Raw genomic sequence first — 12856 nt, forward strand, 5'->3', positions numbered from 1 at the left:
AGCAGGGGAGGGGGAGAGAGAGAGAGACAGATACAGAATCTGAAGCAGGCTCCAGGCTCTGAGCTGTCAGCACAGAGTGTGACACGGGCTCAAACTCACGAACTGCGAGACCACGACCTGAGCTGAAGTCAGACGCTCAACCAACTGAGCCACCCAGGCATCCCAGGACACACTGAAGTATTTAGTATGTAGGGGTAAAATAACAGGGAATAAAGTCACAAAGGCAATATTTGAGGACAATGGCACCTTTCACCCCAAATGGAAAGACAAAACAGATAAAAGTATGGAAATGCACACAATTCATGCTAGGAGCACACAAACAACAGAGAAGCCGTGAAGGAAATGACTGTGAGCAACCATCAGGAGACCTGTCACAGGAGAACACCTTGCTGAGCCCAGTGGACCCTGCAGGGGAAGAAGAAACCCAGTGGGGCCTCTTTCCTCTTCTTACACACTCCCCCTTCTTTCCTTGGCAGGGGCGGGTGGGGGGGGGTCTCCTTTCCCCTCACCTCTTTGGGAGATCTACTTCTACTCACTAAAGCTACCTGACTTCACTAAAGTTCTAGGTGTCCTGTCACTAATTTTTTGAATGAAGTAACACTTTCACATTTCTTCCTTAAACTATGTTGATTTTTATTTGTATGTGACCCACAACATCTTTATCTACAGTTCCTACATGACTCATTTAAATATTTACTAACATTTCTCTCAAGACAAAAAGGAAACTAAAAGATTTGTCTCCTTCTCAGAAGGTATATACTTTGATAAAATTAAAACATTTCTTGCCTAAGTCCCAAAATAAATCTGTGGCACTTTTAAAACTACAATCCACATTTCTGGCCTCCTCACCTGATGAGCTAATAAATCTTTATACTCATAATTTTTCCTTCATACCTTTACGTACCTTAAAAATTTGCATTTTACTTACCTCCAGCTTAGAATATTCATTCTGACAGGTATGATACTTCAAATACCACTCGATGGTAAACTTCACAGGCCCAGAACAACTGAATGACTTAACTGTTTAGAAAAAAGAAAGTCTTATTGTACAACAATCCTATATGTACTCCTATGTAAGCTTTCAGTTTCAAGAATGCAACTTAAAATAGGTTACTATAATGAAACGATGAATAAAATATTACCTAATTTCTCCCCAAAATCACTGCAAAATGAGATAAGTTCATTAAATTAAATTATTATAGTTAACCAAATACTATTTATTTAATCTGTACGTTAAATCCAGCATTAAAATCAACTGAGTAACGGAATATGCTAAGTCACTGCTCACCGCACTCTAAACTCTTCTCTTCACTAACTTATTCATTAAAAAAATACTGAGTGAAAAAAAAAAAAAAGAATACTGAGTGAGCACCCCTTGTGTGCCAGAAAGAGACATAATGGTAAACGAAAACAACCCCTGTCCTTGATATTAGAGGTATTGGGCAGGGGAGGGATAACAGTGAAATAGGTACCTTAGACAGAATAAGGGGCTGAGAACAGGGAGTCAGAGGAGCCCTGAGCAGGGCACCTAGCATAGTCTAGGAGGGCATAAAGAAGGGGTGCTGCCATGCTTACTGGTGGAGGAGACCTCTAATGTGAAGAGCAGGAGTTAGCTAGGTGATGAGGAGGGTGGAAACAGTATATGCAAATGCTCAGGGCAGGGTATGTGAGAGCAGGCATGAGTATGACACCTGAAAATAGTTTGCTATGGTCAGAACACAGACTGGGGAAAGAGGGAAGAGCTGAAGCTGGAGTAGAGTGCTGGAGAAAAGTCATAAGGGGTACTATGCTTTGCTAAGGAGTTTTCCTTTATTTTGAATGTTACAAAGTAACACCAAATATTTCAGGTAGGAGGGTAACGTGATTAGACAGACTGAAAAGGATTAAGTCTAGAATTAGGAAGAGCTCTTTTGGGAGTGTCATCACAACATGGCAGCTGGCTTCCCACAGAATAGGTCATCAGAGAGAAAGAGCAAAGAAGAAGCCACAGTATCTTTTATGACCTAGTTTCAGAAGTGATATGCCATTAGCTCTATCATATTTCTTGGTTAGACCAACCTTGATACAATATGGTAGGGGACTACATAAGGACATGAATACCAGGAGGCTGGGATCATTGTGAACCAGAAGGGAACCACTGGTAACCAGAAGGAATCCAAACCGAGCCCCGAGACTACAGTTCAAGAAGCTGAGGCTGATAGAATTTCTGGGGGAGAATACTCAAGAGTTGGAACCTGCACAGAGAGAGAGTAAAAGAAATCTGGACAGAGATACTATTGAGCCTGCCTGCATGGCAGCCAGCCCATGCACAGAAAGAAGCCCAATCATTCTCAGAGGTCATACAGGGCTGGTAACTGTTTGAGTTTCCACTAGTAAGAGTGGAGGGGCCTCATTAAATATACCAAGCATTAAGGAGAAATGTAGCAAGGTCACATCTTAGAAGTGGTGCTAAGTTGGCCCTACAGTTAAAGCTACTCCAGATCCATCCTGAAAGAAATTAAACACAAAACTGGAAAAGATCAAACTCACCCAAAAGAAACTCAGCTGTCTGCCAGAACAAAGTCAAAGGAATACAACTATATGATACAATTACAGCACTTAAGAAGCTAACATTCATGATATCCACCATCCAACCAAAACCCTAGACAGAAAAAGAAAAAACTCATAATCATGATAGATTAGTCATTATGATAAAAATGGAAGGGACAAAGATGATTAGCAGAGAAGAATATTAAAGCTGTTATAAATATTTTCCATATGCTGAAAGATGTAAAGGAAAATATGAAAATATTGAGAAAGAAGATATTAAAAAACAAACTTCTAGAGATTAAAAAAATTACAGTATCCAAGTAAGAAGTTCACTTTATGAGACTAACAGGAGATTAAATACTGGAGAAGAAAAGATCACTGAATTTGAAAACAAGGCAATAGAAAGATTCAAAATGAAGCACAGAAAGAGACTGAAAAAAAATTAACAAGGCCTCAGTGATCCGTGAGACAATATCAAGCAGTCTAACATGTATGCAAATTGAGCCCCAGAGAGGGAGGACAGGGAAGTGGGGACAGAGTATCTAAATCCATAATCCAATGTAAAAGATGAGATTTTTTTCAGTGTGGATATCCAGTTGTTCCAGCATCATTTATTGAAAAGACTATTCTCTCTCTAAAGAATTATCTTGGCATCTTTGTTGAGAAGCAACTGACCTCATAAATGTGGGTTTATTTCTGGGCTCTCTGATCTTTTTTTTTTTAATTTTTTAATATTTATTTATTTTTGAAAGAGAGAGACAAAGCATGAGTGGAGGAGGGGCAGAGAGAGACAGAGACAGAATCTGAAGCAGGCTCCAGGCTTTGAGGGGTCAGTACAGAGCCTGACATGGGGCTCAAACCCATGTGCCATGAGAACATAACCTGAGCAGAAGTCGGACGCCTAACCCACTGAGCCACCCAGGCACCCCTCTGATCTGTTTCATTGTTCTATGTATCTATCCTTATGCTAGTACCACACTGCTACAGTTACTGAAGCTTTATGTAGGTTTTGAAATAAAATAGTAAAAGTCTTCCAACTTTGTTCTTTTTCTAAAATTGCTTTGGCTATTCTAGGTTCTTTGCACTTGCATATAAATTTTAGATACAGCTAGTCAATTTCTACATAAAAGTCAGCTTGGATTTTGATTGAAATTAGCTGAATTTATAGACCAATCTGGGAAAACAGACAGTATAACGGTAGCTACAGAGTTTTCATAGATGTCTTTACCAGCTTAAGGAAGTTCCTTCTATTTCTAGTTTTCTAAGAGTTTTTATCATGAATGGGTGTTGAATTTTTTCAAATATTTTTCTGTACATATTGAGATGACTATATAGCATATTTCTTTTATTCTGTGTAGGGGGTGAATAACATTGAGAGATTTTCAGCAGCAATTCCACAAGACTACCTCTTGAATGCGCTACCAAAAGAGGGGTCACCTAAAGGAAAGTCAGATGTCTCATCTACCAAACGGCAGGGACACATATCCAAGGGACTAATTCTTAGATTTTTGCAGGCATTAAAATTGGTTCTGTGAGAACGCAGAGCCTCATTCTCACTCCTTCATTACAACACCAATTTAGATGTCCAATTACAATTGGAATGTCCAATTACTGCTTCAAATGAACAGTAACTGTAAAGTGGTTGTGTAATGATTAACTCTCTCCCTTCAGCATGTCTTCCTGGATACCCAAAGGTGATGAAAGCTGCTTGATGAGCATGGCACCAGAATGAAGGCTCAGATGGGTACTACGTCCACATCTATCAGCCACATGTCCTACCTACAGTCACAGCTCAAGAAGACCTCTCTCTCAGGGAGCCTGGGTGGCTCAGTCGATTAAGCGTCCGACTTCGGCTCAGGTCACGATCTCACCCTTCCTGAGTTCGAGCCCTATGTCAGGCTTTGTGGTGACAGCTCAGAGCCTGAAGCCTGCTTCAGACCTGCGTCTCCCTCTTTTTCTGCCCCTCCCCTGTTCATACTCCATCTCTCTTTCTCTCTCTCAAAAATAAACATTAAAAAAAAAAAAAAGAAGACCTCTCTCTCATCGGTGCTACTAGACACTGTCTGCTTTACTTAACTAAACCCTCACATATATATTTTTTATGCTTTTACTGTTAACTGTCTTCTGCCTCATTCTTTCTTTAGATATATTAATACCACTGTCTTGAGTGTGGTCTACTCTTAGCTGATCTCAGATATTAGGTACGATTTTTTAAAATCAGATTATGTGTTTCACTGGTCCATATCACTTTTCCCCCCCATGTAATTTTTTTTTTTGGCTGCAACAGTCTCCTAAGTCTTACTTGTCTAGCCACTGAAATCTGAATTCACTAAAGCAGTTAGATGCCAATTTTTTTTCCCCTCACCCACCTTGGACTTCAATTTCCTCTTACCAAGTTGTTATCACCACTGATGATCTAGGATATCAATGAACTGCTTTGAACCATCTCTGCTGTCTAGCTAATGGCTGGACATACAGCAGAATCATCCAACAAATGACCTGAGCGTACTGTGATAGAGAAAAGGGGCATGGCTTTGGATCCCCAGGAAGCCAATTTGCTTTACCCAACAAAAAACTACTCCTTATGCCAAAACTTTAACCTTGGCAGCCAATTAACCTAGTCAAGTTACTGGAAACACTAAGAGGAGTTGGACCACAGTAAATATGATCTGCTGTAAATTCATCAAAAATACTGAAAACCTTGGGTGGCTCAGTCGGTTAAGTGTCCGACTTCGGTTCAAGTCATAATCTCAGGGTTTGTGAGTTTGAGCCCCTCATCGGGCTTGCTGCTGTCAGCTGAAAGCCCACTTTGGACCCTCTGTCTCCTTCTCTCTTTGCTCCTCCCAAAATAAAACACTAAAAAAAAAAAAAAAATCTATAAAAATTTAAAAAAATATTTTGAAAACCTCAAGATGTATGAGACCCTGGTAGTTCTCACACATCGGCATTTACATAGAGAACATAGTCCCTAACAAATAAGTTCACTTTCATAAGCTCTAAAATCCTAATTAAAATGTTAGTATGTAGTAATTTTTACTGTATTCTATGGTGATGGATATATTTATAAAAATTGCAGGGGCATAAAGGCTTTACCACAATCACGACATTTCATATACTCATAAAAGGAATTCATCTAGTTTTAAAAGCTGGGATTCAGAGTCAAATTTCACAGAAGCCTACTTTATTACACATTAATTTTAATTTTTAAAGAACGATTCATATTACATTTTTTGAGACAGGATCAGAGAAATGCATTCTTGAAAATAACCAAGTCTTCACTGAAACAAAAGAAACCCTGAAAATTTTAGAACCACTTAAAAACAAGTATTTAGCCTAGTTTAAAATATATATTAGTTTTAGTAACATATCAGTTTCTGTTATATTACATGAGGTTATTCATTTATAATGTACTGTTATGTTAATATTATTAGTTTATTGTACTTACCAGAAAACTTGATTTCTGTAGAGTTAAACACAGTTTTCCTAAATATCAAAGGTCCTGATTTCTAAAATGAAAACACAAGGAAATACAGAATAATCTAGTTAAAATTTTTTTCTCTATTCAGGAGTACAGTTTTACCCTGGAGAATATACAGTTCTAACTCTTGCACTCCTGTGACCAGAGTGATTTTTTAAAAATAATTTTTAAGTAATTTTTAAAAAATTAAAATAATTTTAAAAACCTGGTCATATCACCCACTTGCTTAAAATCCTGTTCCATGTATCTAACTCTCTACTAGGCTCCGGAATGCCCCTGCCTCTAGCATCTCAGCGGGGGCCAGCATCACACAGAGGGTCAGGGCTGCTGCCTGCACCATCGCTGCCGCTCGGACAGGGGTCCTACCTGTGCATCTGCAGTTGCTCTCGCGATACTGGTATGAATGTACTTTTGATAAAACAACCATGCTTCTCCCTAACTGTGTCTTACAACAGACCGATTCTTACTGCCACTTATAGGTCCCTGCATAGTCAAAGTCCTGCCCACCTGTTTTAGCACCTTTCTCTCAGTGCTTCAAAAGCAGGCTACTCCTTCCTGCCCTCAGGAACCTGAAAATTGACTGAAAAAACCCTTCCCTGTCACTTTCCTCATCTTGTTAGTGACTTCTTACCCTTCTCAGCCCAGTTCAAGAGTCCCTTCCTCAGGAAGTCTTCCTTGACGCTCCACACCAGGCCAGGCCTTCCCTTCCATGGTCTCTAGGACCCATCCTTCACAACCCTTGCCACAACTAAAACGAAATGATCTATCACTTAGTTATTTAATGAATGCCCTCACCAAGAATAAAAACACTGTGAGAAGGGATTGTGTTCAATGAACAAGTGGTTAGGAACGAAAGAAAAAGGCTGATGACAGACAGCTCTTTCTTGATAGCCTCCCACCCCAACACAGTTTCAACAACAAAACCCCCAGCCCGGACCCCTCCTCTGAGCTCCGGATCCGCCTACCCAACCGCCTCAAGGTCATGTCCACGAGGATGTTCAACAGACATTCCACACTAACCTGTCCTAAACCAGATACAGTCCTCTCTGCTCCTCGCCAACTCTTCTTACACTGCCCGTGTTGGCTGCAGGTGATGCCATCTTCAGTCACCTCAGCCTTGGCTCCTTCCAGTCTCTCACCTCCATTGCCCAATCCCCAAAGCACGCCTACTTGATCTCACAAACACTTCCTAAATGTAGCTCTTCCTCTCCATCCCTGCCACCACTGCTCCAATTCAGGCTCTCAACATCTTCTGCCTACAGTTCTGCAGTAGCTGGTATTTCTGCCCCAGATCTGAGCCTATAATTCATCCTGATACAGCAGCCGCAGTGACTGGTACTTATGTCTAAAATCCTTAATGGCTCTCCCTCATTCACACCCAAAACTTGTTCCTGGTGGCCTACTCCAACCTCTAAATGGGGTTTCTGTGAATCAGCAGGACCCTTTCGAAAAAAGTTTTGAATCAGTTGACATGATAAAAAGATGGATTCTGGCTTCACATTTCAAAAAAGGAGACCTGGCAATTCTGTGCCTACACCGCCATATAATATCCACCTGCTAGAGCCGAATGGTAGCTGCCCTCTTCAGAAGAAGCATGTAATCTGTAGTCCACCGCTCTCCCCAGCATCCCCTCCAGTCCTAAATCTAGCTCACTGCACTAAATATCACTGGCCTCAGACCCTGCAGGTCCTGGAGTCTAGACCCCTAGCCATAGGCCCAGGGCCAAGCAAGCTCTGGAAGGTTTATGGTGGCCTGAGTCACTCTAACACTCCTACCAGAGCCTCACTCAGCAGAAACATTAAGAATTTCCTGCATCACTGCTGCTCTGCTCCCTCCTTCTTCCTCACTGAGGTAACATCTACTCATCTTTTAAGACCCAGCCAGGCACCAACTCTAGGAAGCGGGGTTTGGTGACCCCCTCAGTGCTCCAGCAATATCCTAAGAATGCTGCCGTGTAGGTAATCACTATTCATGAATCTGCTGTTCCTACTACTGTGTGAGCTTCTCGAGAGAAGGGACTGTTGTCTAAAATTCATCTTTGCAACAGCAGTGGCCAGCCAGTCTAATACCGAAGGTGCTCAAACTATTTGTTGACCTTTACAATCAAAAGAAGCACTGCTTGAGACATCTGCAGTACAGATTAATGAAAGGCTTGCTCTCCTTTCTTGTTCTGAAGGACAAGTTCCAACAACTTGAAATGGGGGGAAAAATCAGCCTACTCCCTGCAAAGCAGGGCTTCACAGACTGCTACTGACCTCACGTGGGATCCAAGGAAAAAATTACCTTCCTCATTCAGGAAGCAAAGTCATTCTTTCTGCAGGCCCTTTGGAGTTGCCCTGTTTAAAGTATAGTTGGCAAAGATCTTTACAGATACGGTCAAGGAGTTGAACAATCTGCGCACAGCTCATTCACTTCCAATATTGTCTACTCTTAGTCTCTATGATACTGTCATTCATTCACCAGAGAAGCAGCATGAACCCATGAGTGTAGCTCTTGGAGTTTTCTGTTTACTGTCCAGAGAAATTCAGTAATAGAGATGCACACACTATTATCACTGGTGCATATAATGAAGGACCCTGGAAGAAATGGTAGCACTGGGTCTTAAAAATTGAGAAAGAGACCAACTTTCCATCCTGTATAGTTTCTATGCTGTAGGGAGTATTTGCAGCCTCTGGTACTAAATGTTTCTGGTTGAGTAAATCAAAATATAAGTTTTGCCTTTAGAACTTAGACATCATTTCAATGCATATGGAAAATAATCATCTCGAAACAGAGCTGGGTGAGTCATCTGACTCCAGAAAAGCAGGAGATAAGGCCTCTTCCTGATTTCCTGCCCCTCTTTAGCAAAATTTTCCAAAATGCTACTCTTGCCTCGCTCCTACATCATCTCATGCAACTACCAGATGCCAAGTTCTCAAATATCCTGCCCTGGAAAGGAAGTTTCCACACACTCATGCCTCCAGCCTAGCCTTTCAAACGCTCCTTAATCACACATCCCACCCCATCTCCACACACACATTCCCCGAACTGTGACAGGAGCCCTCGAGAAATTCAGGAACCGCAGAAGAGGGAAAAGAGGGCTGGGGTAGCTCTCGCATTTAAAGAAGAAAACGAAAGCGGCGCACACACACGTTTTAAATTTGTGCTGAGAGCGAAGCCTGGGAAAGTCCTTCCTGTGGCCTCACGGGTGTGGCCCTCTGGCTGCACCCGGCCCGAGGTGGGGTCAAAAGGCAAAGATGCCGGCAGGAGTGCCAAGGAATCGGGGGGCTCGGGTCTGAATAAACGACGACCTGATCTAACCAGAGCGCGTCAGAGCACAGCCAGGGGCCAGGACTTAGGGAAAGGCGATCCGGAGGAACAGCAGCAGCGCGCAGAAGGGAGAACCGTCCCCGTGCACTAGCTTCACTGAGCTTCCCCACAGCCCAAGTCCAGCCGGAGGAGGGAGGTCTCCACGCCCGTTAACAGACGAAAGGCTCAGGGGGCGTATCAGGGACCCGGAGCAGGCCCCGCAAAGACCAGATGAACAAGTCCAGGGCCGGGAACAGGGGTCTGAAGGAGTCCCGGCGAGGACCCTGAGGGCCCGAGACGCGCCACGCCTCTGTTTCGACATTCCACTTACGTCGCTGATCGTCGCTGCCCAGAGCCCGAGCTCGGGGACGGCGACCACAGCCGCCGGGGCCCAGCACAGGAGGCAGAGGGCGACGCGAAGCAGCGGGGTCCCGGCAAAGAGGCGGCGGCCGGGCAGGACCCGGGCTCCGATGCGGCAGGCGGCGGCCATCTTGACACGGAAGCCGCACCTGGCGCTCCTGGACATCCGCCACGCCCCGGGTCCGCACCTGGTGCGGCTCCGCCCCCGGGAGGCGGGTTCGGGTCGTGTGGTGTGGCTCCGACAGGGAGGTGGAGACGGGGTTTAGGCTTGGGCGGGGAGGCGAGGTTCGGACCCGGGAAGCGGAGCCCAGGAGTGGAGCTAGAAGGAGACAGAGCGCGGCAAGGGGGGGTAGGGGGTGGGAGGTGTGGGAGGGGTGGGCGGGCCAGAGCGTGGAGGCGAGCTTCAGGGCCGGGCCGGAGTCGGGAGGCGGGGTCGGGAGAAGAGCTGGGGGGCGGGAATACGGGGGGGGGCGCGGGAGGAGATATGAGTGGGGGCGGGGCTTGGGGCCGGGCCGGAGTGTGGAGGCGGGGCCGGGAGAACAGGCGGGGCGTGGGCGGGACCGGCCCGGGGTGAAAGGTCAAGTTCCAGACTTCACTATGACTGTGGTCTGATGCTTAATGGAGAATATGGGATGGAGTTTCGTGCTTAAGTTTTCTGCTCCTTGTGTTTCAGTTTCTTGTATCCTATACACGTGCCCCTATCCCAGTCCTCACAGCTCAAGGGAAACAAACTGTTCTCTTAATTCATGGAAAATGGTCTGGAAAGTACTTTGAAGTCAGGGTCAATTGAACCCAAGGCATTGTGTTGTAAGCATAACTTGGTAGCACAGTAGTAATTTTCAGACAAATACAGCCGCCTGATTACTTAAACCTAAAAGGACTTAAATTTGTCTTACTGTGTACTTTGCCTAGCATTTTCGCCTTTGAAAGCTTGCTGTCAGAGAGAACCACTTTATTATCAAATGTAAATAATGTCTAGAGGGAGAATACAATCCTCGATTAATACTGTTCTAATGTAAAATAGGACTGATTTACAGTCAAGAGGTTCTGTTTGCCTTATCAGTCACCCTTATTCACCCTAGTCACTTATTCAGCCAATCATTATCGAGGGTCTAGTCTTGAGAGGTTTGAGTTGAGAGTCTTGTGTATTTATAAATGTGAAGATTGAGGGGCGCCTGGGTGGCTCAGTTGGTTAAGCATCTGATTTCGGCTCGGGTCATGATCTCGCAGTCCGTGAGTTTGAGCCCCACATCGGGTTCAGAGCCTGGAACCCGTAGCCTGTTTCAGATTCTGTGTCTGTTTCTCTGACCCTCCCCCGTTCATGCTCTGTCTCTCTCTGTCTCAAAAATAAATAAACATTTAAAAAAAATGATAAATGTGAAGATTGAATGTATGATAGTTCCTTTTCACAAGAATCTTGTGATTATATATCATATGTTTTTATTGTGTCAAATTTTTATTGTTTACTAATGCTTTGTATAGACAGACCCCTTGTTATACAACCATCAAAATTCAAGGGCCCTAAGAAATAGGTTCCTAGAAGACTAGCCAATCCTCACCAGTAGGTGGCACTAGCATTTTGAAGATATTTTACATAAAAATCGTGGCTTTGTAATCCTGAGTTTTTAGCGTCCAATTGATGATGCTATAGATACCTCTAATTTAAATCATTAGAACCTTAATTCAGGCAACAAATATTATGTACCTTAGTGCTAGGTATTGTACATTTGTACAGATTGCTGGCAATCGACTTAGCAAGGATTTTACATTATTAAAGAACAAGTACTTTTATTTGTCATTTAGATTTTGTGGCTATTCTATTAAAACCTAGTTTCCAAGGCAGATTAGAACGACTGTCATTGACTTGAGCGAATCAAGCAGCACTGGTATCTCCTACATCCAAGGCATTACCTGGTCAGGGATAAGATCAGTACGGCATAGTCTCTGTCATCACTGTGAGGCTGTAAAAATATAAAAAGATGTGCACATGTAAAAAGCCAATAATACAAGGCAGAATGGGTAAAGCCTTGAACTGGGGATATCAAAGGTGTACAGGGGTAAGCTGGTTATTTTTTTCAAGAGTCCTTATCTTTTAGCGATTTCCTTCATACGAGTTTGCCCAGAAGCAGACCCTGAGATAAAAATTTGAGTAGTAGTTCATTTGGGAGGTGCAGCACCAGCAGGGGAGTGTTATGGGCTGAATTTTTCATCCAAATTTCCTATGCTAAAGTCTTAACCCCAATACCTCAGAACGTGACTGTCTTTGGAGATAGGGCCTTTAAAGAGGTAATTAAGGTAAAAATGAGGTTGTATAGGTGGGCCCTACTACAGTATGACTGGTGTCCTTATAAGAAGAGGAGATTAGGACACACACACACACACACACACACGCACACACACACACAGACCATGTGAAGACACAGGGAGAAGACAGCCATCTATAAGCCCAGAAGAGAGGGGCGCCTGGGTGGCTCAGTCAGTTGAATGTCTGACTTCGGCTCAGGTCATGATCTCTCAGTTTGTGAGTTTGAGCCCCGTGTCAGAGCCCCGTGTCGGAGCCCCGTGTCGGAGCCCCGTGTCGGGCTCTGTGCTGACAGTGCGGAGCCTGGAGCCAGCTTCAGATTCTGTCTCCCTCTCTCTGCCCCTTCCCCGCTCATGCTCTGTCTCTCTGTCTCTCAAAAATGAATAAACATTAAAAAAATTTTTTTTATAAGCCCAGAAGAAAGATTCAGAAGAAACTAACCCTGCTGACATCTTGAACCCTGACACCTTGATGTCAGACTTCTAGCTCCTAGAATCATGAGAAAATACATTATGTTAAGTCGCCCAGTCTGTGGTACTTCGTTATGGCAGCCCTGGAAAACTGATACAGGGAGTGAGCAAATCTGCCAGGGAGGGGATATAGTTAATAAATGGGGCATTATCACATCAGCTACTACCGTGGGCAAAGGGAACACAGTCCCATTGAGAAACTTGGGAGAAAGATGTGAAGCACAAGCCTCAGAATCACCTCACACAAGGGATGAAGGAGCTGAGATATTTACATATTTACACCTGTTAGTCTTTGGTTAGGGTCTGCCCCTGGGAGGGCACCAAAGAGACTGCAGTTCCAGGCTGCTGTGAGCGGGGCACAGTAGTTTTCCCCACTTTTGAGGAAAGCCTTTAAGCAAAGAGATGCTAGAGTCAGTTCAGGCACACTGA

At 43.9% G+C, this 12856-nt stretch overlaps 2 protein-coding genes across 3 annotated transcripts in view; both read right to left on the minus strand.

Annotated features, from left to right (window-relative positions):
* Positions 1–10063, minus strand: part of TMEM87B (transmembrane protein 87B) — a 50935-nt gene extending 40872 nt beyond the window's left edge. Inside the window, exons 1-3 of one of the 2 annotated variants that reach the window (XM_045446882.1) lie at positions 9627–10063; positions 5975–6035; positions 929–1020 (exon numbers count right to left, since the gene is read on the minus strand). In XM_045446882.1, the coding sequence (XP_045302838.1) occupies positions 929–1020; positions 5975–6035; positions 9627–9821 (348 nt within the window). In that variant the 5' untranslated portion in view covers positions 9822–10063. The remainder of the gene's footprint in view (positions 1–928; positions 1021–5974; positions 6036–9626) is intronic. The other variant, XM_045446881.1, reaches the window with a different exon arrangement.
* Positions 10064–11416: 1353 nt separating this feature from the next.
* The window catches only part of MERTK (MER proto-oncogene, tyrosine kinase), a 146706-nt gene continuing 145266 nt past the window's right edge, over positions 11417–12856 (minus strand). Inside the window, exon 19 of the mRNA XM_045446880.1 lies at positions 11417–11616. Coding sequence (XP_045302836.1) covers positions 11583–11616 — 34 coding nt within the window. The 3' untranslated portion in view covers positions 11417–11582. The remainder of the gene's footprint in view (positions 11617–12856) is intronic.

The sequence above is a fragment of the Leopardus geoffroyi genome, chromosome A3 (genome assembly GCF_018350155.1).
Source record: "Leopardus geoffroyi isolate Oge1 chromosome A3, O.geoffroyi_Oge1_pat1.0, whole genome shotgun sequence".
In the NCBI taxonomy this organism is placed as follows: domain Eukaryota; kingdom Metazoa; phylum Chordata; class Mammalia; order Carnivora; family Felidae; genus Leopardus; species Leopardus geoffroyi.